At 57.4% G+C, this 22375-nt stretch overlaps 1 protein-coding gene across 4 annotated transcripts in view; it reads left to right on the top strand.

Moving 5' to 3' along the window:
• Positions 1-20535, top strand: part of ABCG4 (ATP binding cassette subfamily G member 4) — a 35115-nt gene extending 14580 nt beyond the window's left edge. The window contains exons 3-15 of one of the 4 annotated variants that reach the window (XM_073320845.1): positions 3523-3640; positions 3875-4007; positions 4830-4880; positions 5907-6052; positions 6716-6839; positions 7255-7369; positions 8241-8380; positions 9110-9208; positions 9600-9768; positions 10524-10624; positions 10966-11213; positions 11441-11559; positions 12227-20535. In XM_073320845.1, coding sequence (XP_073176946.1) covers positions 3523-3640; positions 3875-4007; positions 4830-4880; positions 5907-6052; positions 6716-6839; positions 7255-7369; positions 8241-8380; positions 9110-9208; positions 9600-9768; positions 10524-10624; positions 10966-11213; positions 11441-11559; positions 12227-12438 — 1775 coding nt within the window. In that variant the 3' untranslated portion in view covers positions 12439-20535. Of the gene's footprint in view, positions 1-3522; positions 3641-3874; positions 4008-4829; positions 4881-5906; positions 6053-6715; positions 6840-7254; positions 7370-8240; positions 8381-9109; positions 9209-9599; positions 9769-10523; positions 10625-10965; positions 11407-11440; positions 11560-12226 lie in introns of those variants that run through there. The other 3 variants (XM_073320846.1, XM_073320848.1, XM_073320847.1) reach the window with 3 other exon arrangements.
• The last annotated feature ends 1840 nt before the right edge of the window (positions 20536-22375 follow it).

Below are 22375 nucleotides of genomic sequence, written 5' to 3'. Positions count from 1 at the left end.
GAGTGGAGAGGCCTAGGGGACCCCCCGGGGTGAGTGGGGATAGACCCCGGGGGGCCAGTTCCGCAGGGAACCTCAAGACTAAATTGCTTCCCCTGGTTAAGGAGCGGGGGGATGTGGATGCCCACCTCATTGCCTTTGAGCAGGCTGGAGATTTGAACCAGAGGGACCCTGCGGAAAAGCCCCGGTGTCTAGCTCCCTTGCTGGGTTCCAAGGCCATAGACTCCATCACCCAGATGGGTGGGGAGGTGGACAGGCTCCCACTTCTGACCCCAACCTATATGACTGTGTGGAGTTTCCTGGGGCCAGGCCCCTCGGACCCCCAGTGGGAGCGGAAGGTGATGGTCAATGGGGAGACATTCCTGGGGTGGCGAGATCCTGGGACAGAGAGAACTGTTGTCAGGCTCTGGGTGGTGCAGCCTCAGATGCTGAGGGGCTGTGTGAGCTGGGTGAGGGTCCCAGGGATGAAGCCCCTCCCTCTGCCTATGGCCCAGATCCCTGTGCAGACACAGGAGGAGTCGGGCTGGCTGGCCATTGGGGTGCTCCAGGACACCAGCTGCAAGACCTTGTTGTGGGGTGACTGTGTCTCTTTGGAACAGGATCCAGGCCTTGCTCCTGTAACTGCCAAGGGTTTGAATTTGAATCCAGGGAACCAGTCGGTGGAGAGGGGGCTCACGCTGGCTCTGATGCAGTGAAGAAAGCAGCGAGCTCACTGCCTACCCCCACTGGGACAGCAAGGGCAGCGCTGAGCACAGTGGGAGCTGAGACCCCAGCTGAGTGGGGGAGACACAGGCAGGGCAGGGGATCTGTGGGGAGTGGCAAGATGCTGGGTAAGGAAAGTCTGGATGAGCCTAGGCAGCCTTGTGAGCTGATGGCTGTGTCTAGTCAGCAGGGTGGGAAGGCGAGGAGAGTGGAAGATGAGTGTCCCTGGCCCTTACCTGTTAGCTGGGTGGAGAATTGTGACAGGGAAGGAAACGTGCCTGTGTCTGTCAGGGGTATTGACTTGCCTATGGAGGGAGCTACCCTGATCTCCAAGCAGTTGTCTGTGACCAGCCTTGTGTGCTGGGACCAGGGGAATGAGATCCCAAGCTGTGTGTCTGGGAAAGGAGAAAGTGTGTCCGGCTCTTCTTTGTCTGTGGAGCAGACAGAAGGGGCCTTTCAGCCTGTAATGGTTGAGGGTCGTACAGTTGTCTCAGAGCTGGTTCTGGATCCAGCTAAAGCCCAGGAAGGGAAGGGTCCTAAGTTTGTGTCTGCTCGGGAGAATGGCCCTGTAACTAAGTCGCATCCATTTAGTGTCTATGTAAAATCCCCGAGACCAGACAACTCTGGTGCTTGTATTTTGCCTGTTGCTAGTGTGTTGTTGGGAAAGGCTGTAGCAACTCTATCTAACCAGGGTGAGATCCTAGCCAGGGCACAAGGAGAGCATGAAGGTGATTTGATTGCGTTACCTACGGAGGGTGTGGAAACCTGTAGCAAGAAGGAAAAGGTTCCTGAACTTGTGTGTGGCAAAGGGAAGGAGAATGCTTCTGACCTTTTATCTAGGAAGTCTGTAAGTTTGCCTGAAAGGGGATTGTGTAGGAATCCGCCGGATGGGCCAGAGGTAATTCTGGATGTAAGGGAGACCCAGAAAGAATCTGTTGTTGCTCAGGAAAGTGTTCCTCCAGAGCAAGCCCTTGGTAAAGAGGGTAAGAGCAGAATTTCTGTGAGGGGTAAGAGTAACAGCCGTGTTAGTCTGTATTCGCAAAAAGAAAAGGAGTACTTGTGGCACCTTAGAGACTAACCAATTTATTTGAGCATGAGCTTTCGTGAGCTACAGTTCACTTCATCGGATGCATCACTTCACGAAAGCACATGCTCAAATAAATTGGTTAGTCTCTAAGATGCCACAAGTACTCCTTTTCTTTTTCAGAGGGGTAAATTGTTGCATAGAAAAGCCCCTAGGGAAAGGAATCCTCATGGAGTCTTTGCAAGCAGTTTACTGCAACTGAAGGGTGTGAAAGTGATTTAATCAAGAAAGTTTCAGTTCCTAACGGCCAGAAATTTTCTTTTGTGAATGGATCCACTGACTTTCCTGTTGAAAAATCCAGTGTGGATAGCTTTGAGAAGGTCTCAGATGAAGTGAAAGCTGTTAAGAAAGTTAAACAGTCCTATAACCAAGTGGCTGTGTTTGGCCACCTTGTTGGGGAGAAGACCCAATCCCAGTTTGACCCCCTGGGGTTTTGGGGGTGGCCAAAGGGCACGGGCCACATAAACCTTCCCACTTGCGGCCTGCGAGTGCTATCGACCACCCCCGACCTAAGGGAGCGTGTGAAACTGGAAGGGCCTGGTGTAACTCCCACCAAGGAATGGGAGAGATGGTGGGGCATCCATGGGAACGTTGGTGGCTTCGAACTTCGCCAGGTCACTGGCTAAAGTGACCCCACTCAGATCGATCTTGAAGAGGGGAGAGATGTGAGTGGGACTATTCTTAATGTTTCCTCTGAATAGTGTGGGGGTGCCTCAGTTTCCCCTATGCAATTCTTAAGTATCTAGGGGGTGGGATAAGGGTGTATGATTGCTGCAGAGCCCTAGAGGGCAGGTGTGTGCAGGGGTCTGGACACAGAGAATGGCCGACACCCTGTTTCCTGGCAACTGATGGCCTGGGCCCTTCCCCCCTGCAAGGTGAGAGCTAAAGGGTTAGAGAACAAAGGAATCAGGTGACCTCCTGGCCCGGGGAAAGGGACAAAGCCCAGAAAAGGAGGGGCTAGAGAGAGTTTCAGTTTGGGGCTGGCTGGGACATGGAGTGAAGGGCAGACGTGGTTGTCTGGCTCACTGCCCCCCAAAATGGACCCAGCTGAGGGGTCCTGTTCTCTGCACCTGCAAGCGCTGTGTTAGACCATGTTCCTGTCGTCTAATAAACCTTCTGTTTTACTTGCTGGCTGAGAGTCACGTCTGACTGCGAAGTTGGGGTACAGGACCCTCTGGCTTCCCCAGGACCCCGCATGAGTGGACTCGCTGTGGGAAGCGCATGGAGGGGCAGAGGTCAGACCCAGGAAGGTGGAAGCTGTGTGAGCTGTGTGTCCTGCAGACAGGCTGCTCACAGAAAGGCGACTGCCCCAGAGTCCTGCCTGGCTTCATAGGGAGCAGTTCCATCGCCCAGGGACTCCGTGACAGGATTAGATCATCTCATCTGATCTCCTGTATAACACTGGCCATGACATTTCACCCAGTTACCCCCATACTGAGGCCGGTAACTTATATTTGACTAAAGCAGGTCTCCCAGAGAGGCCTCCAGTCTGGATGTGAGGCCAACAAGAGATGGAGAATCCACTACTTCCCTTGTGGAAGGTGCCAGAGAAGGGCCCAGGGCTGGGGTTGTTTTACTGTAGTGGGGGATGGGGTAAGCTCCTCCACCCTAGAGGAGTTACCGAAGTGGGGCTGGCCCTTTGCATCGTGGCCACTGGTTCCCCAGTCCTCGCACTCCACCAGACAGTTCTCTGGGCTCTGCCAGAGAGGAGCTCACCCTGCTTTCTTCCCCTCTTCCAGGGTACAAGACCCTCCTGAAATGCCTGTCCGGGAAATTCTGCCGGCGCGAGCTCATCGGGATAATGGGCCCCTCGGGCGCTGGGAAATCCACGCTCATGAACATCCTGGCTGGTTACAGGTGAGGCAGCTCCCTGGCAGGGAGAGGGCGCAGGGTTCCCTGCTGCATGATTGACCTCTGTGCATGGGACTGACAGCCTGGTGTTCCCCTCTTTCCGGCCAGCCCGGTAGGGATGGGAGCACGGTGCACTGTGATGGAGGCTCCTGGGGGTGGGTTATCCCCGTGGGAGGTAGGGATCTGCACTCACTCCGCCTCACCAGCACCGCACCGTGCATCTCGGCCTGTCGCCCGCAGGGAGACGGGGATGAAGGGCCAGATCCTGGTGAATGGCCGGCCGCGGGACCTGCGCACCTTCCGCAAGATGTCCTGTTACATCATGCAGGACGACATGCTGCTGCCGCACCTGACTGTGCTGGAGGCCATGATGGTGAGTGAGTGGGCGGTGGCGGGCAGCAGGACTCAAGGGCTGCTCCGAAAGGGTGGAACAGCAGTGAGGGATTGCTTGCTTGGGAGCTGTGTTTTGGCCCTGCAGTTGGCACAAGACCTGGCCCGGATTAACCCAGCATGGGCTTGCCACTGAGCCCATGGCCGTATGGAGATGTGATGGCATGAGGCCACCTTCCTCCCTGGAGTGATCCCACCAGCCTGGGTGCAGTGAGCACCATTATATGGTTATGGACACTAGTCGATATGGGGATAGGAACAGAATATATTGAGAACGTAGAACCCAGTTAGGCTTGGGTTTTATAAAACAGCCAGGGGTCCTCAGCTGCTGTTACTGGGGGAGTTTGGTGCTCATGAAAGCTGGGGGAGCTGAGCCAGACTCTGCAGGCAGCTGTGGGCTCCTCTGCAGCTGTGTCCCCTAGTGCGCCCTGTTATCCCAGTTCTGGGCTCCCCCCGTGCACACAGCTCTGCCAATACCCCTCAATCCCGACCCACATCCCCCCTTGGGCTCCCCCGTGCCCACAGCTCTGCCAATAACGCTCAATCCCAGCCCAAGCCCCCTGCTATCACAGCCCTGGGCTCCCCCCATGCACACAGCTCTGCCAGTGCCCCTCAGTCCCGACCCACAGCCCCCTGCTATTCCATCCCCTGGATTCTGCTGAGCAGAGTTGAGGGCAGAGTGCCTGGCCTACCATGGCATCCTGTGCGGAGGCCGGGAGACCGCTGGTCATTCTGTCTAGGAGCTGGGCAGGCCCCAGTGTGGCTGCCCTCAGGCTCCCCCCCGTGTCTGTTCCCTGCCACGCAGGTGTCTGCTAACCTGAAGCTGAATGAGAAGCAGGAGGTGAAGAAGGAGCTGGTGAGTTGGGGGTCTCTGCTTAGTAGCTGAAGGGTTTCAAGGGAGGGTGGCACGCTCTGGGTAGCATGGCTATGCCCAGAAGGGCCCATCCTGTCCCTCTACCCACAGGGTAAAGGGGCTCCCAGGGCACTGTCACGGAGTCCCTGGGCGATGCTCTGGAACTGCTCCCCATGAAGCCAGTCAGGACTCTGGGGCAGTCGTCTTCAGGACACACAGCTCACACAGCTTCCACATTCTTGGGTCTGACCTCGGAGCAGTCAGCATCCTCTGCCCCTCTGTGCGCTTCCCACAGCGAGTCCACTCATGCGGGGCCCTGGGGAAGCCAGAGGGTCCTGTACCCCAACTTCGCAGTCAGACGTGACTCTCAGCCAGCCAGTAAAACAGAGGTTTATTAGACGACAGGAACATGGTCTAACACAGAGCTTGCAGGTGCAGAGATCAGGACCCCTCAGCTGGGTCCATTTTGGGGGGCAGTGAGCCAGACAACCACGTCTGCCCTTCACTCCATGTCCCAGCCAGCCCCAAACTGAAACTCCCTCCAGCCCCTCCTCCTCCTCTGGGCTTTGTCCCTTTCCCCGGGCCAGGAGGTCACCTGATCCCTTTGTTCTCCAACCCTTTAGCTCTCACCTTGCAGGCGGGAAGGGCCCAGGCCATCAGTTGCCAGGAAACAGGGTGTGGCCATTCTCTGTGTCCAGACCCCTGCACACACCTGCCCTCTAGGGCTCTGCAGTGATCATACACCCTTACTCCACCCCCTAGATACTTAAGAACTGCATAGGGGAAACTGAGGCACCCCCACAATATTCGGAGGAAACATTAAGAACAGTCCCACTTCGTCACAGGCACACCCTCGCCTCCATTGCTTCAGCCTTCTTAATGGCTCAGCACACCGGCCCAGAGGTGGGACCCCTGGGAGGGCTGGGGAAGGTGGGGACACAGGCTGGGCACAGTGGGGGCAGGGAGGCTGGCACAGCGACCCCGGGGCCCCGTCAGGGAGTGACCCTCTCTGCTCTGTGCTGGGCCCAGGTGCAGGAGATCCTGACGGCGCTGGGGCTGCTGGAGTGCTCCTACACACGCACCATGTCGCTGTCCGGTGGGCAGCGCAAGCGCCTCGCCATCGCCCTGGAGCTGGTCAACAACCCCCCGGTCATGTTCTTCGACGAGCCAACCAGGTGAGCATGGGGCGGCCCTGCCCTAGCCTGAGCCTGCCGCGTCCCTCCTCGCAGCCCCGCGGGCCCGCTCTCCACATGGGGAGCCTCCCTCCTCCACCACTCCAGGCCAGCATGGGGCTCCCCCTCCCCGGGAGCCTGCAGCTGTCGCCGGCCCCTGGAGCTGCACAGGGGGAGCCAAGCATGAGCAGCGGGGTCACATCTCTTTGCTGCAGCTGAGAAATTGGAGGTGGGGTCACAGCCAGGGATGAACGTGGATTGACCAGGACGGGAGGCTCTCCCTGCACCAGCTGGAGCGGGGAGCTGTGGGGCACGCTGTGTAGCCAAGCTGGGGGAGTGGGGAGCCCTGCTTTGTTTTAGCAGCCAGGGAGCTCTGCCCTAATAACAGCTCAGGGTCACAGCTGGGCCCCCCCAGAGTTGGCTCAGGGGCTGCCGAGGTGTCCCTGTATCTGGGGTGTTCATTCTCTCCCCATCCCCATTCCTATACCACCTCATTCTGGCTCCACTTCTCTTCCTCCCTGCTTTCATCCTTTCCCCCACTCCTGATCTCTTTTCCACCTCTTCTATCCATCGCCCTCACACCTCCATCTCCCCCTTTTCTCACTCCCCCTCTCCCCCCACAAACCCGGTTTCCTTCCCTCTTCCCCCCGCTTTTCCTGGCTGCAGTGGCCTGGACAGCGCCTCCTGCTTCCAAGTCGTCTCTTTGATGAGATCCCTGGCCCAGGGAGGCCGCACTATCATCTGCACCATTCACCAGCCCAGCGCCAAGCTCTTCGAAATGTTCGACAAGGTGGGTGAGTCCCCTGCCCGCCCCTGTGCTTTGGGGAGCATCACCTGCTCATCAGAGCTCTGCCTCCAGGGGACAAAGGGGGTCTCTGCAGCTGGCAGGGCCTGTCTGCCCTCAGGTGCTGAGTCGGGGGTATAGAGCTCAGCCATGTAGGCACCCTGCAGACTGACCAAGAGCTGGTGCGGCAGGCAATAGAAAACTGGGACCGACTTCCACCAGCTGTGGAGCAGAGTCCCAGTACCCTGGGGCAGCATCTCTTGGCTGGTGGGCCCCCCACTGGCTCCCCCTTCCCTGTGGGGCAGAGCACTCCCTGGCTTGCACGAGCCCTAGAAGCCGGAGGTCTCGGGGTCTGGACCATGATGTTTCGTGGGGGACTTGCTGCCATTTCCTGCCCAGGCAGCTTTGTTCTCTCTTCCAGCTGTACATCCTGAGCCAGGGCCAGTGCATCTTCAAAGGGGTGGTGACCAACCTCATCCCCTACCTGAAAGGGCTGGGGCTGCACTGCCCCACCTACCACAACCCGGCTGACTTCAGTAAGTGCCCATGCAACGCCAGGCTTCCCATGCCTTTCCCTTGGCCTGCAGCCGGCCCCGCCTCTTGCTGGCTGAGCAGGACCAGGATGGCATGGGAGAGGTCCCAGGAGCGGGAGGGCAGAGCCTAGGGGTTGGTGAGTCAGTATGTGACTCCTGGTGTGCTGGTGTGTTTTTCTGGGAGTTGGAGAAGTTTGTGCTGCTCTCCCAGCTGATGTGGTTCCGTCCTCCCCTGGGGCTCACACCGGATGTGAGATACTTCTTCACTTCCTGCCCTAAGCACTTGTGCTGTGTTACTACTAAACAGCTGCTGCCTTCCACCCCAGAGGTGGCTGCATTTCCTCGGGGATGAGCCCCCTCTAGACCCCTCACAGGGCGAATGAACATTGCAAGGTGCTACAGGAGCCTTCGAGGACCTGGGAGGGCAACGCACTGACAGTTCTCCATGCAGAGTGGCACCAGGCACTCGGGAGTGAGGTGGGGTCTCCCTCCCCACACCTGCCCAAAGTCTGGGGGGGTTATGCCTAAAGTTATGACCTGGCGTGGGTCAAGGGGCTCTGCCTGGCTACTCCAGCCTTAGCACCTGACCATGGGGAGGTGGCTGCTCCCCTGTGGTCGCCTGCCGTTTCCTGATCATGCTACCTCTGTCATAGCTCCCCATCCCATCTGGGGGACGTTTCCAGGAGCAGACAAGCCTAACTCCCACTCAGCCCTGAGATGGAGGTTAGTACACGCCCCCCCGGCAATGTGCCGGGGCCAGGGCAGAGGAGGCAGGGTGCCCAGCTGCCCCTGATTGTCAGCCGTGGCTGCGAAGGGCAGGGCAGGGTGGCTAGGCCCGAGGGGTCTCAGTGCTTGGTGTTTGGGTTCCCCCCAGTTATCGAAGTGGCCTCGGGCGAGTATGGAGACCTCAACCCATTGCTGTTTCGTGCTGTCCAGAACGGACTGTGCACCATGGCCGAGAAGAAGAGCAGCCCAGAGAAGACGGACTCGTCCTGCCCAGTCCCCTGCGTGACGGTCAGTGTGGCAGCCCCGAGGCAGGCAGGCCCCGGGGCGTCTTTGCCCCCGATGCCCAGAACCCTGTGGTGCTGGGCTCTGTCCCTCCAGGTGGGGCTAGGCTGTGGGTCAGCTATGCGGAACGGTGTATCTAGGGAATATCCCTGGGACAGCAGCATCCCTGCCCTCATCACACTGTCCCAGACCCTGGTCGGCTCCAGAGGGGGTGGGTACAGAGCTGCTGAGACTTGGGAGCAGCCCCTGCCTTGTTCCCTCACCCCGAGGGAGTAATGTCCGTCTGTACACCTGTGGAGTTTGGGGTGCCCATCGCTGTGTTAACTGGGCACTGACAGAGCACAGGCCTCTGGCACCAGAGCCCATCCCCCCAGGCAGTGCCCCTTGTTCTCTGGGGATCTCCCCACACACCAGAGCACCTGTGCTGTGTCTGCCCTGCTGCCCCCATAGAGCCATTCCCCAGGGTGTGTACAGCAGCCCTGTCGTGGGATGCCCAGGGATGTCCAGGGTGCTGTAGGGAGAGAGATGGTCTCTGGGGCGAGGGGCGTGGCAGGTGCTGGCCTGGCCTGGGCCCATTGTCCCTGAGGTGCTGGGGGTAACAAGGCTCCCCTGGGTGCGGCTGGTGCCCGCACTCCCAGCAGGTGCCCATGTGGGGTGGAGGGGGTCTGCATGTCAGGGCTGGGAGCCCCTGGGTCCCTGACTCTCCGTGTCCTCGTCTTGGTCCCCCCCGCACAGGACGTGGATCATATCGAGAGCCACACGTTTGCCACCAGCACCATGACCCAGTTCTGCATCCTCTTCAAGAGAACGTTCCTGTCTATCATGAGAGACACGGTAAGGGAAGGGCGCTGGAGGGCCAGGCCAGGGCCGGGGAGGGGGCAGAGACCAAGGCTGGGGCAGAGGGGACAGGTGCTATGGGGAGCAGGGTCCAGGGTTGGGAGGCAGAGGGAGGGGAGGGGACCGGGGGCAGAGGATGGGAAGGTTGGAGGCAGGACTAAGGCACATGCAGAGGGGACGGGGTGGAGAAAGCAGGGACCAGGGCCTGGTGGCTGGAGAAGGGAAGGGAGAGGCTGCATCGTGGGAACTCCCTTACTGCTGGAGCCAGCGGGTGGAGGGGGCCCATCGCTGCCCTTGCTGTTGGGGGTGAACGCTCAGCAAGCGGCCAGGCGCGCCCAGGGCTCATGGCAGTCCCTCTCTGAGCGCAGAGCCCATCTTGCCCCTGCAGGTCTTGACCCACCTGCGGTTCATGTCCCACATCTGCATCGGGGTGCTCATCGGGCTGCTGTACCTGCACATCGGCAACGACGCCGGCAAGGTCTTCAACAACACCGGCTTCCTCTTCTTCTCCATGCTCTTCCTCATGTTCGCCGCCCTGATGCCCACTGTCCTCACATGTACGGCACTCACCTGCCCCCACCTCCCCTAGAGCACTCTGTCTGTCCGGGGGGGTTGCGGGAAGATCCCAGGAGTGAGGGTGGGGCAGGCCCGTCTGGCGGCTGGGAGCTTTCTGTGCTGCACTGAAACACCCGGGCCCGTAACTCCCTCTGCCCAGGCCTAGGGCTTAGCTGGGGTTGCTGCAGGGCAGGTGGGGCGAGCCCGGGGTACACTCAGTGCTGACGTTATGGGCAGGAGCTGATGCAGCACAGGGACTCCTTTGGGGGCTCAGTGGAAGAGCCCCGGGCAGGCTAAGAGGTCACCCCAGTGCCCTGTGATGTGCAGGGCGGGGTGTCAGGCCCCTGGACCACTGGGGATCCCCTAGCTCTGGCAGCTGAGCTCCTCCATGGGGTCCAGCCAGGCCTGGGAGAGGCTGAGGTTGGGAGTGATGGGCAGGGGGTGGAGTGTAGGTAGTTCCGGGCCCAGTTCGGCTCTTGAGGGTAGACCCCAGTGCCCCTCGCTCCTGGAGGCGCTGGCTCCCGAGGAAGCGGGTGCATCGTGGATCAGAACCAGCCACAGCCATGCAACTCCAGCAGGGCTCAGCCACCTCCCAGGAGCCCTGGGGAGCTGCTTGGCAGCACTACTGGGCTTCAAGGGTTAGCATCTGTCAGTCCTCCCCCGGCTTCTATTTGAGCGGGGAGCCGGCGGGCCCTAGAATGGGGCCGGCACAGGGCACCGCTTGCTGCTAACCTGCCGTGTCCCTCTGTGCCTGCAGTCCCCCTGGAGATGTCTGTGTTCCTGAGAGAGCACCTGAACTACTGGTACAGCCTAAAGGCCTATTACCTGGCCAAGACCATGGCAGATGTGCCCTTCCAGGTGAGGATTCAGCATGGGTGGGTGGGGGGATGAAATAGACTCTCCTAGGTTCGGCCCCTGGGCTGCTCTGCCTACAGGGAGATCCAGGGCTGGCTTCTCCCGGGTTCCTGCCACTCGTGGCACATCCTGGGCCCTGACCCCATTGGAGAGGTGCAGAGAGGGGGGTTCATAGAGCTCCGGAGGTCCCAGATCCCTGCCCTGTGGAGCTCACAGTATAACTTGGACCACTGTGATGCTGGGGGCCACAGAGCCGGGTGCAGAGACCCCCTCATTGCAGGGCGTAGCATGGAGCCTTAGTGGAGGTGGGTCCTGCTGAACCATCTCCCTTCCACCCCCTGCAGGTGATCTGCCCCATAGCCTACTGCAGCATCGTGTACTGGATGACAGGCCAGCCCCCGGAGGCTACGCGCTTCCTCCTCTTCTCCGCCCTCGCCACTTCCACCGCCCTGGTGGCACAGTCCCTGGGGCTTCTGATCGGAGCAGCTTCCACCTCCTTGCAGGTCAGAGGAGGTGCAGGTTTTGGTGGGGACCCTGGGTTACACGACGGGGACAGCCTCTGGCAGAGTTTGCACCCGTCTGCTCTATCAGGGTCAGTAATCGAGCCAGTGATGTGCCAGGGTGTGTGGATTGCAGGTGTGCTAGGGGGTGTCAGCCCTGCAAGGGCGTGGCACCGAAAGCATGAGCGTGCATGTGCGTGGAAGTGTGCGTGCACACCAGGGCATGTGTGTGGCCATGGGTTCGCGTGACACTGGCTGCATGCTGTGCCCCCCCGACCCTCATTGCCATGCCTGACTCTGGCCTGCCTCTGCCTTGCAGGTGGCCACGTTCGTGGGACCGGTCACTGCTATCCCCGTCCTGCTCTTCTCAGGCTTCTTCGTCAGCTTCAAGACCATCCCCACGTACCTGCAGTGGACCTCATATGTCTCCTATGTCAGGTGGGGGCTCGCAGCAGCAGTGGGAACAGGGAACTGGCAACACTCACACGTGGATGGTGACTGCCCTGCATCCCTGCTAATGCTCCCCACAGACGTCCCTCTGGGAAGGCTTTGCAGGGGATTCAGGCCTGGCCCTAGGGCTTGAGGGGAGATCCAGCTACCAGGGACCCCCTCTCAAGCCGTGGCACCTTGCTCCAGGGATGCTGTGGCTGGCGGGTGGTAGGATGCAGGAGAGGCAAGGACCCTGGAGGGATGGTGCCTCCTTGTGGCTGCAGATGGGTTGCACAGACCTGCTGCTTCTTTGAGGACGGAGAGAGCCAGCTTTAGGGGAGATGGTTTTACGTGCATCTGTCTGGCCCGCGGCCACACAGCAGCGCCAGTTCTGCGGCTGGCCAGCCTGATACCCCCAAGTGCTACCAGCACCACTGCTGCCCAGCTCCTTGGTGCACAGCTGTGCTGGGGCCTCTCCCGGCCAGCTCCCTGGCGTGCAGTGATGCTGATGCCAGTCTTGGCAGGTGCAGCAGAATCGGTATCACCCGTGGCTGGCTCTCTGCTGCAGAGCAGGCCAGAGGCTCACCCAGTCCGGTGCCAGGTGAGCAGAAGCCACCCCGTGTGTGTGAAAATCCGGGGTGCAGCTGGAACTAATGTTGCTTGTGCTCTGGCACAGGTATGGCTTTGAGGGCGTCATCCTCACCATCTACGCCATGGAGCGTGAGGACCTGGAGTGCCGGGAGACTCCCTGCCCCTTCCAGAATCCCAGCAGGATCCTCCAGGAGCTGGACGTGGAAGAGGCCAAACTCTACCTGGACTTCATCATCCTGGGCATCTTCTTCCTCATTCTGCGGCTCCTGGCCTACCTGGTCCTCAGGTACAAAGTGAAGTCTGAGAGATAAGGGGGCCATCGGAGCCCGATGCCTTTCCCAGACCTGATCTGCCACAGCATGGACATTCCCAAAGGGATTCTCAGTCTCTGTGGATGTGGGACCACAGAGGAGGCATCGGGGAGGTGGCGGCCAGTCCTGGCTCAGTCGAGAAGGTTTTTTGGGACATCTCGGAACTGTTTTAACCTTTCCACACTCTTCATCGCAAATGTTTTGTACTGTCCTGGAATGCCTCATTCTCTCCCCTGGAGCCGCGTCATCAGATGGATCTTGGATTCCTTCCTCCACCCTGTGCCCCAAACCACCACCTCAGGACACCCACGGAGGCAGCTGTCTTCCAAGCCAGACAAAGAGAGAGCAGCCCGCCAAGAGGCTTTGGGGGAGGGGGTTGCGCCGGTCAGAACCCCGTTTACCTCCCGCAAAGCACAGTTGTGTAGTGCAGTGTTTTAACTTGCCTGCGAGTCGATGTCCAGTAGCATGTGTATCCATATTAAGAAGAAATCAGAAGACAACAATCGGCTAAGTGGCAGGAGGCTTTCATGTTTACCTTTAGCCATAGTGCCAGCCAATGCCATAGCTCCGGTCTTTTTCTGTAGACTTCCCTTTTTCTTAAGGAAAAACCAAAACCAAAAGACAACCCGGCAGCACTTAGCACAGGAACAAGTACTGTTGCTCTGGGGGGATGCGGGTCGATCAGGCCTCTGCATTTAGGATTTGGCAGGATGTAATATTGGTAGAAACATTTCAATGAAAATTTTTTAAAATGTTTTTTCGGGAGGTGGGAGAGTTTCCGCCCCTGCTGGGTTTGCCACCAGGGCCCTGCCATGTTGGACTACTGCATGAGACCCGGGGAGTGAAGGAGCAAACCTGGCTGGCCATGTTGAAACTGACCAGTTTCCTTGGGAGTTGAGTAAATGGTGAAAAGGAAAGGGGGCGGATTCTCCATTCTCTTACACTGGTGTGAATGGGAGGCAGCTGTCCTGAAGCCAGCAGAGTTAGGTTGGGTTAGGGTGACCAGACAGCGAGTGTGAAAAATCGGTAATAGGAGCCTATATAAGAAAAAGACCCAAAAATCGGGACTGTCCCTTATAAAATTGGGACATCTGGTCACCCTAGGCTGGGTTGAGAGGAGGATCTGGCACAGTGATTGACCTCAGTGGAGTTTCTGCTCCCCTCTGAAATCAGAATCAGTCCCTAGGGGCCCAATGCTGCAGACCACTTGGGTCTGATTCTCCCAGTTCACCTGCACTTTGCATCGTCACTTACACCTGCACAAAAATCCTGCCGAATCAGAGCGGAGATGTTTTACCCTTGCTTTGCACAAGTGTAAAATGATGACACAAGGTGCGGGGCATTGATGAACCAGCCCCATTGAGATTAGCAGGATGTGGCCCTGAGTGGCACGAAAGGTGCAAAGTAAAGGAGCTCTCCTTTGTGTTTAATAACCCCAGTCTTGTTACAATGCATGGAAGGACATTTTCATTTGTGGCTGATAATGGGACAATGCCCCTTTTAAAGTTTGGCCTTGCAGCTGAAGCCCTGAATAGCTGAAGACAAACAAATTTCAAAACCTCCCTGAGCTCCCTAATCAGTAATAGAAAAAGCAAGCACAGAATTAAAAATCCCCGGTGCGTTTGTGTTCAGCCCAAAACAGTGTTTACCGTGTGTAGCAGTTGTGTACAGAGCATTTTGCAGGGAGACATTTAGCTGGCGTCAATCGGCATAGCTCCAGTCACATCAGCTGAGGGTCTCCCCTTGTATGAGCTAATTTATTTCGGTGTACACCTGAAGTGGCAGCTCTGTAAAGCTTTTGGTACTTAAAACATGATCCGTAGCTATAACTGGCAAATAACTTCTAGCAGAGGGAATTTCAGGGGCAGGGGAGAAGAGAAGATGATTTCGGCTGAGATTTGGGAAGAACTGGGAGGCAGAGAGCGGAGCTATTTGAAAGCGATTCCTCCCGTCTTTGACATGCCAAGGCTTGAGCTCAGTATTCCATGTTTCCCCTGCAGTAGCTGACAAGCCAGAGTCCAAAGCAGAGTGTTTTCCTGTGCTGCTCAAAGCATTTGCAATGCCTGCAATCAAAGCACCTTGCTCTGCTGGGAGCAGGTCAGGTCTTGCATGCTAATCAGAGTCAGGCTTGGTCAGTGTTTGGATGGGAGTGGTGTTGGAGAGTCAATAGGAATTGTTCTTCCCTTTAGAGGCCATACTGAGCCCATGGTGCCATTAGGGGGAGCTGGTAGTCAAAGAGGTGTCCTTCAGATGAGCCTTGAAGTCCAGGCCCTACAAACTTTAATCTTGTGGCTTGTTTGTCAATCAGGGGTTAGTCTTGGAGTCCTGGCGAAATTCCAGCTCAGGTTTCCCTTCCCTAAAGTCCTTAGCAGCTGCAATCAGAGACAGAATTCTCCTTTGTTTCTTGCCCTGAGGTGCTATGTAGTGTTGCTGTGCTGTGTCAAAGAGCTGCTGTGTTCCAGCCCAGAGGGGGCTGCATGTGTGTAGTTTGTCGAGTGCTTTAGGACCATCCCAGGGGAACGGGTGCTCTAGAAATGGAGGCTCCAGAGCCCTGAACTCAGGTGTTTGTAGGGCAGGGAAGGAGGAGCTCAGTTAAGCTCCACATCTGCTCTGTTACTGGTTTGGGGCTTAAACAAGCCACTGCCACTCCCGTGTTTCAGTTTTCATGGAGGAGATGGGGAGGGAGGGGATTAATGCTGTGGGGCTGCCTAGAGCAGGGGTGGGCAAACTGCCCTGGCCCTGCACCACTTCCAGAAGCAGCCGGCGCCACATCTCTGTGGCCCTGCCTCGCTCCCCCACTCCCCCCGGCTCCTCCAGGGAGCCTGCCTTAGCCCCGCTGTGGGCCTCTGCCACCCCAGAGCCGCTCAAGGTAAGCGGCGCCAGGCCAGAGCCTACACCCCAAACCCCTCCTGAACCTCTCCTGAGTCCCCTGCCACACTCCTCCTGCACCCCAACCCCTTGCCCTGACACCCCTCCCAACCCCCTGCCCCAGCCCTACATTCATGGCCCTGCATGCAATTTCCCCACCCAGATGTAGCCCTCGGGCCAAAAAGTTTGCCCACCCCTGGCCCAGAGCCCTGATCCTGATAAGGGGCAGTATGTAGAGAGCAGAGGACCCAGGTGTTGGAGGGTGAGAGCCAGTGAGATGACCCAGTGCAATTCGATTCAAGCAGCCTGGGGACTAACAAGGACCCTCCATCACCACTCGCTCCTCTTTCCTCCTTGCTTTCACTCCTTCCCCTCTCTCTTTCTCATTCCCCTTTTCTCTGTCCCTCACTCCATGGGCACAGGCAGGGAAGGTCCTAGGTCCTTGCGTCCGGCCCCTGCTGTCGCTGGGAACCCCATCCTACAGCCCCATCCAGAAACTTACCAGGCTCCATCTTCAAACCAGTCAGGCTGCTTGTCGCCACAGCTCCTCATGAGAGGCTTGGCTGGTGGTTACAAACTGTGACACTTTCCCCTTCTCTGCCCTCATCTCTCTTTCCTCCCTTGCTTTCCCTTGGGGCTGGGTTCTAAGCTATCCCGTCTAACTGTGTCGGCGCTGGGGGCTGCCTTCGTTAACTGTATTAGTACCAAAGCTGTGTGTGGCCCAGCCGTGAACATACACTGCATCCCTAACATAACCCCCGGGTCGGTCTATCCCCTCTTGGTGTAGGGAGACCCCCGTGATGGGGTCTGAACCCAGCGTAGGGTCCTGCTCTGCAATAGATTCTCCTCCCGCTCAGCCCTTCAGGAAGCAAGTATGGAGGGGCAGAGATGCTGGGAGCCCTCCAGGCCAATGCCCGGTGTAGCAATGTGCTGCCCGCGCTGTCTCAAGGTTGGAACCCATGCCACCTACGCCCAAGACATCCTCCAGTGGTCTAAACCCCTCTCCAGCATCATCTTTGCTCAGTAGCGGCCCGAGCTGCTGCCCCTCCCAGAAGAACTAGGGCTGTTTGTGTGGTGTTTATTGGGTCTCTCTTGCTGGATGGACTGGACCTGAGTTTCTCACTGCACTGCCTCTGGCGGGGGCAGGTGGTGCGCGGTGGACACCGGGGGCCATGCAGGAATCAGGAGCTGCTCACCGTGGATCTCCAACCCTCTGGGGGATTTTGAGTCCCAGTTCTCCCAGGCTGGAACTTCTCCCCACCCTTCACCTGCACAGGAACGAATGGGGTCCCCGCCCTGAACTGGACCTGGATCTTAGCTGGGGCAGCGGGATCAAAGCAATAGAAAACTGGATGTGGCCTCCATTGCCTGGTACAGTTCTTCCCTCCCCACCTGTCTCCGGAAGCTGCGTCCCTCCTGCGTCTTGTCTGGTAGTGGGCCATGGCCATGCTGCAGGAGCACAGCTCAGAGACGGGACCAGCTTGGTGCGTCTGGTGGTTCGGAAGGTCGGTTATGGCTTGTGAGCCTCGGTGTGGGACCCTGGCTGCCGAGGTTTGGATTGTGTCTCCCTGGGCTCACTAACCTCTGACCTGCTGTGTGGGGGCAAGCATTGCTCACTGACTCCTGAATACAAAGCACAAGGGGTCCCCGGGTGGAGCCAGCCAGACTTGCTGAGTGAGCTTTGGGGTCAAGGCTGATTGCTGGGCAGAGACTCCTAGGCCCCAATTCCCTGGTAACTAGATAATCCATGACCTCAGGGGGAATATGGAAAGGGAGACAACAGCAAACCAGCCCCACTGACAAGTCCTGTGTTTGGCCATCAGGGTGGCATGGCCAGGCTGGGTAGCAGAGTCATGGGCTGACCCTCAGGGGACTGAGGAAAGCCGGGGTGTGCTGGCAGGGGAGGGGCTGCTGCCTAGGCTGCCCTGGTCTGTAGATACCTACAGGGCTCTGGAGCTGTCCGGCCAGCACTTTTCCTAGTTCGTACAGGCTGTCAGCCTCCCGTCCCAGCCGCCCTCCTGTGCACGGTGCCTCACTCAGCCTGCTCTAGCTGGCTTCATTCTCCAGATGGTCAGGTGCCGTCCCAAGTTTTACAGATGGGGTGTGGGACAGACCCCTGGCTTGCGGGGTCGGGGGAGAATGGCTGGCTGGGGTGCCCCCTTTCCCAGGCCCATGATGGCAGCTGTTCTGAGCAGCACTGAACGCACAATGCTGTTGATTGTATGGACTGTGAAAGGAGCACCGGCACATCAAACCTACTATGCCGGATCAATGCCAGGTGGAGAGCTCATCTCTGGGAGGCCACCTGCCCTCAGCCCCTTTGGTATCGCGCCTGCTGTCAACCAGGGATGGAGGGAGACTGGGCAAGCACCTCCCAGCTGGCTGCTTTAGTGACCGCGCGCCTTTACCCGCACTTCCCAGGGCGTGTGCGGAGACAGGGCCCATGGTCCAGTATAGAAGATGGTTAATGCTGCTAATGTTCGGAGGTGAGGAAATGCTCTGCCTGTCTGAGTCGGATTAGCAGGGTGCTGCTTCATAGGCAGGGGAGATTGCCCCCTCCTCCCAGTGTTAATGGGGGGGTCACACAGGGATGTCACTGGCAGCAGTCCAGGCAGCGAGCCGCCGTGGCCATGCAGCTGGAGGAAGGCCGGTCTGCTCCAACCTGCTTGGAAGTGGAGTCTTCTCTGTGACTTGCTGCCCGAGACTCCAGCCAAGCTGCTGCTTCAGGTCAGGGACAGCTGTGTAGCCCAGAGGATGCCATCTCCTTCCTTCTCTGCCTGCCTGCCTCCCCATTGCCTACCTCTCCTTGCCCTGGGAAGATGAGGCGGGGGGCTTTCCCTCCTGTCTCCCCTAGCGTCACAACATGCCAGCCGTACAGGGTGCGGGCTGTGACTTGTGTTCCTCTTGGCAGGATGGAACAGTGGCAGTTGTGACCCGCCACTCTCAGTAATAATGCCGGCTCTTTGTTGATATGTGGTCTGGGGGGTTGATGCAATCCTGTCTCTTCTTTCTCCTTCCTTAAATGGGATCAGAAAAAGCAACCAAAGGGCCTCCTCCCATGCCGGGGAGTTTGACATGAAATTCCCGTCCGCATGGGTGTTGGTGGCAGGGCGTGCTCCAAAGAGGGCAGCTGGGTGTGCCAGAGCTTTGTCTGTTGCACCAAGTTCTTTCACATGGCCCGCTGCTCCTAGGATTGTAGCAAGTGACTACGATGCACTTTAATAGAGCATGCTCCTTGGGGCGCTTGACATTGCCAGTCACTTTGGGGGGCACTAGGTTCCTTCTGGATGCCAATTTGTGTGGCACCAGGGCTTGGCGCCCCCTCTCTGGGTAGGGAAGTCCTTCCTGCATGTCTCTTTGGGATAATCAGGAGGTGAGTGTTACGGGCGAGGGAGGGTTCTCTGCCCCCTCCCTCTCCATTTTCCAGTCCTGTCCCTTCCTGTAATGTTCCCAAACACTGGGTCCCAATGCACCAGTGGGTCACGGGAAGATTTTAGATGGGTCGTCACATCCAGGGCTGGATTAAACCATCACTGGGCCCTAGGTGAACATACCCTTCTCCCTGCCTGGTGCAGAGGGGAGGCCCAGCAGAGGGGGTGGGTGTCGCAGACAAGCCTGCCCTGCGCTCACCCCACAGAGGCAGCTCCTGTTGCACAGGTCTGGGCCTGGCTCCCTGCTCCAGGCGTTGTGACTGGCGCACAGGGTCACAGGCGTTGTGACTGGTACACCAGCTCACAACACTCGGAGTGGGGAGCAGGACCCAGTCCTGCGGGACAGGAGTCGCCACTGAGGGAGGGAGTACAGGGCAGACTTGGTCTCCAGCCCCTCCCCCAGGACCTCCCCACACACAGGGCTGGGATTCGGGTTCTGGTGCCGGGACAGAGGGTGCATAAATGTAATGGTACGTCACCAAAAAAAGAAACTGCAGTTGGTGGATCACCCCAGTAAAAAGTGTGGGAACCACTGCTGCAATGCACTTTTAATGGACAGCAAGTCCTTGTTCAGGCTGCTGATTAGGGTTTGTGTGCTTTGCAACATAACCTGAATGACCTTATGTGTTTAGCTTCTCTTTAAAACTGCTCCACCCACCGGGAGAGCTACTCCCATCCAAAGGCATGAATGCAACACGTGCAACTTCTCTCTCCGGGCACTCACATAAGCACACACACACATACTCTCTGATACAGTCTGGCACACTTGCATGCCCTGATACTCTTATTCACACGTACAGGCGAAGCAGATTCACAATCAAACCACTGGTGCTAAGGCTTGCAAAGGGAAGAGGCTGGGCCATGGATGGGGTGGGCGGGCGCATTTCCAGGTCTCCACCTTCCCCTCGAATCAGGCAATAAACGTGTTTTGTTTCGATCCGTGTGGACAAAGTTTGTGTCATCCAGCCACCAAGTGAGCTCCTGGGCCAGAGAGTGTCACATGGCTATCTCAGCTGTTCCATGTTTCCCATCGATATCTCAACATGGCTGGTGTGTGTGTGTTCTAAGTCTCTTTTCAAGTGTTCTTCATGTTTGTATAACCAGATGGGTTTGTATAGGGAGTGCGTGTGTGTGTGTGTGTGTATACGTGTGTAGCATAGAGAGGTCTGGCCAATAGAATCTGTCACGGGCCACCTAATCATAAGAGGTGTGTCGGTTTAATTGGGACCGCGTCCCACAACCAATGTGTTTCCAACCATGGCTAACAGTCACCGTGAGTCTGTTTAAATGGCTTCATGTGCAAACCCTTTGCTACAGCGGCCAGGTGTGACACGCTGTCTGCCAGCATTCAGGACACATTCTGCGATCTCTTTGTTCACTGGAGGTGGCTACGTGGATCCACATGACCTTGCTATCATTTCCCCAAGCCTGGCCCTCTGCGTATCTTTTCAAAACGAGTGGTGAAAGGGAAGCAAATCTCTCCCAGCCTGAGAGCTCCCCTTGGGAAGCTGGCATGTCTCTTTCCTGATGAGGGTCAGTTCCAGTGAAGAGGATTGTGCTGTCTGCACACACGCACATGCAGGTATAGTCTGTCTGTAGCTCCTGACTTCATGATGGTGTCTTTGCAGAGACGTTACTAGTTTAATCTTGACCACCATCCAGATTCACAGGGTGACAGGAGTCAGCAGCTAGGCAGACATTTTGCAGTTTAATTCAGTGTTCCTGAGATGCCAGCTGTACTCGTTGGATTTCACACCCTTAATAAAACCTATATTTATACTGTACATGTCAGAGCGCCTCTTCCGTCTCTGGGGGCCTGAAGGGCATGTGCGCATGTGTGTAGGGGGTCTAGGCAGTGAATTTGTTTGCCGGTGTGTACAGGCTGGGCTGGGTGTGGGCATGTGGTTTTGAGTGGCTAGGGAACCAGGCGTCTTTTTCTTTGGGGGTGCAGTTGTGAGCTCATGTGTATTGTGTGTAGGGTCAGGGGTATGAGTGTGCGTGTGCCCGTGTGGAGTGTGTTGCTTTGTGTGCAGCGATGCAGGTGCACATGCCCTGAGTAGAGCTGTGAGCGTGTGCAGGGATGCGCGGGTGTGAAGGGTGTGAGTATGGTGGTGAATGTTTGGGGTTGAGAGTGCGTGGGGGTCATCTCGGCAAGTGTGGCTGACGGAGGAGAAACCTCACATGAGCCAGACCCAACATACGGCAGGGGGTTAACCCTGCTCTGAGGGGGTCAAGGTCAGATGGTGTTTAATGATCCAGCTTTGTCTTCATTGTGGGGAGTGGGGAGGATGATTCCTACAGGCACTTCCCAGGGCAGGATGCAGGAGGTTCTCTCCTGTCCCTGGTAAGACCCAGGGGCTTCTCTTGTCAAGTAGACAAGCAGGTCTCCCGGTTATTTGTTGCCAGTGTAAGTCATTTAGGATTGGAATTCTGCCCTCGCCCAGTGAAAACAGGCACATGAGAGAATGCATACGACACAGGGCTGACACGGCTCCTGTTGGGAGACACTGGGACGGGCATGTCTGCGAGCTCCCCCAGTCAATGCCCCCGCCTCTTTTCCCCATAGCACTTCACCTGGGCCTGGGAGAGCAGGGCCCTGTCCCTAGGCCGCTTCCTTCTGGGAAAGGTTGGGACTGGAGCACCTGGGAGCTTCCCCCATCAAGTGCTCCTCAGTGTTGCTGCAGTAACCACCATCCGTGCAAAGCTCGAGGCACTGGATGGCTGTTGCATTTTTACCCTTCTCATTCAGCGCCTGGGCTGACAGGAAAAGCCAGAAAAGCTCTGAGTCACCTCCCAGGGCGAAACCTTCCCTAGAAACGGATGGGTGTTTGGGTGCCAAACCCCAAAAGACAGTTGTGCCTGTAATACTGAGGAAGGAAGTGGAGAATGACTCCATCCCACCCATGTTCCTGCCTGCTGGGAGCTGTTCCCTGCAGCTGCAAGAGTGGAACCACGGACTGTAACAGGTGAGTTGCAAAATCCCTCTTAGGGCCTTGTCCCCAACCATAACAACAGCAATGGTCATTGTTATTTATGAATGATGTTATCTTAGTGCCTAGCAGCCATCGTCAGGGATCAGGGCCTCGCTCTGCGCGGTGCTGGACGTAAACGACAAAAAGATGGTCCCTGCTTCAAACAGGACTCGCCGGTCCTTCCAAACACAGCTAAAATAAAGATTGCTCAGGAGTCATATTTCCTCCCCCTTGTCCTGTCCCCCCCCTACCCCTGAATCCACTACTGTCTGTCGTCATTGCTCTTTGCGTTAAGCATCTTAACAATTCGCCAGCTCCTTGCCTGGGTAGGTTTGTAAAGCCCAATGCACCCCTCCTTCGGTGCTGAAGCCATACCAATGATCGCTATGGCCATGGGGAATAGCCGGAGGGCCTTGCACAGAGCTTGCTCTATTGATTAGTGTAGACTCTCGAATTTATACTTAATGATGCCACATGATTGTGATGTGCCATCAGCCTGCACAGCACAGGTGTGTTAGTAAAGTTGTTTCAGCAAGGACCTGAGCCTGATTCTGCCCTCATTTCTACAGGTGTAAATCTGGAGTGATGCTCCTGAAGCCAATGGCGTGAAACTGGCATGCAATCAGAATCGGCCTCTTTGGCCCAGATCCTC

Source organism: Lepidochelys kempii, chromosome 22 (assembly GCF_965140265.1).
Source record: "Lepidochelys kempii isolate rLepKem1 chromosome 22, rLepKem1.hap2, whole genome shotgun sequence".
NCBI lineage: Eukaryota > Metazoa > Chordata > Testudines > Cheloniidae > Lepidochelys > Lepidochelys kempii.
The sequence above is the reverse complement of the archived record's forward strand: the minus strand, read 5'-3'. Positions and strand labels throughout refer to the sequence as shown.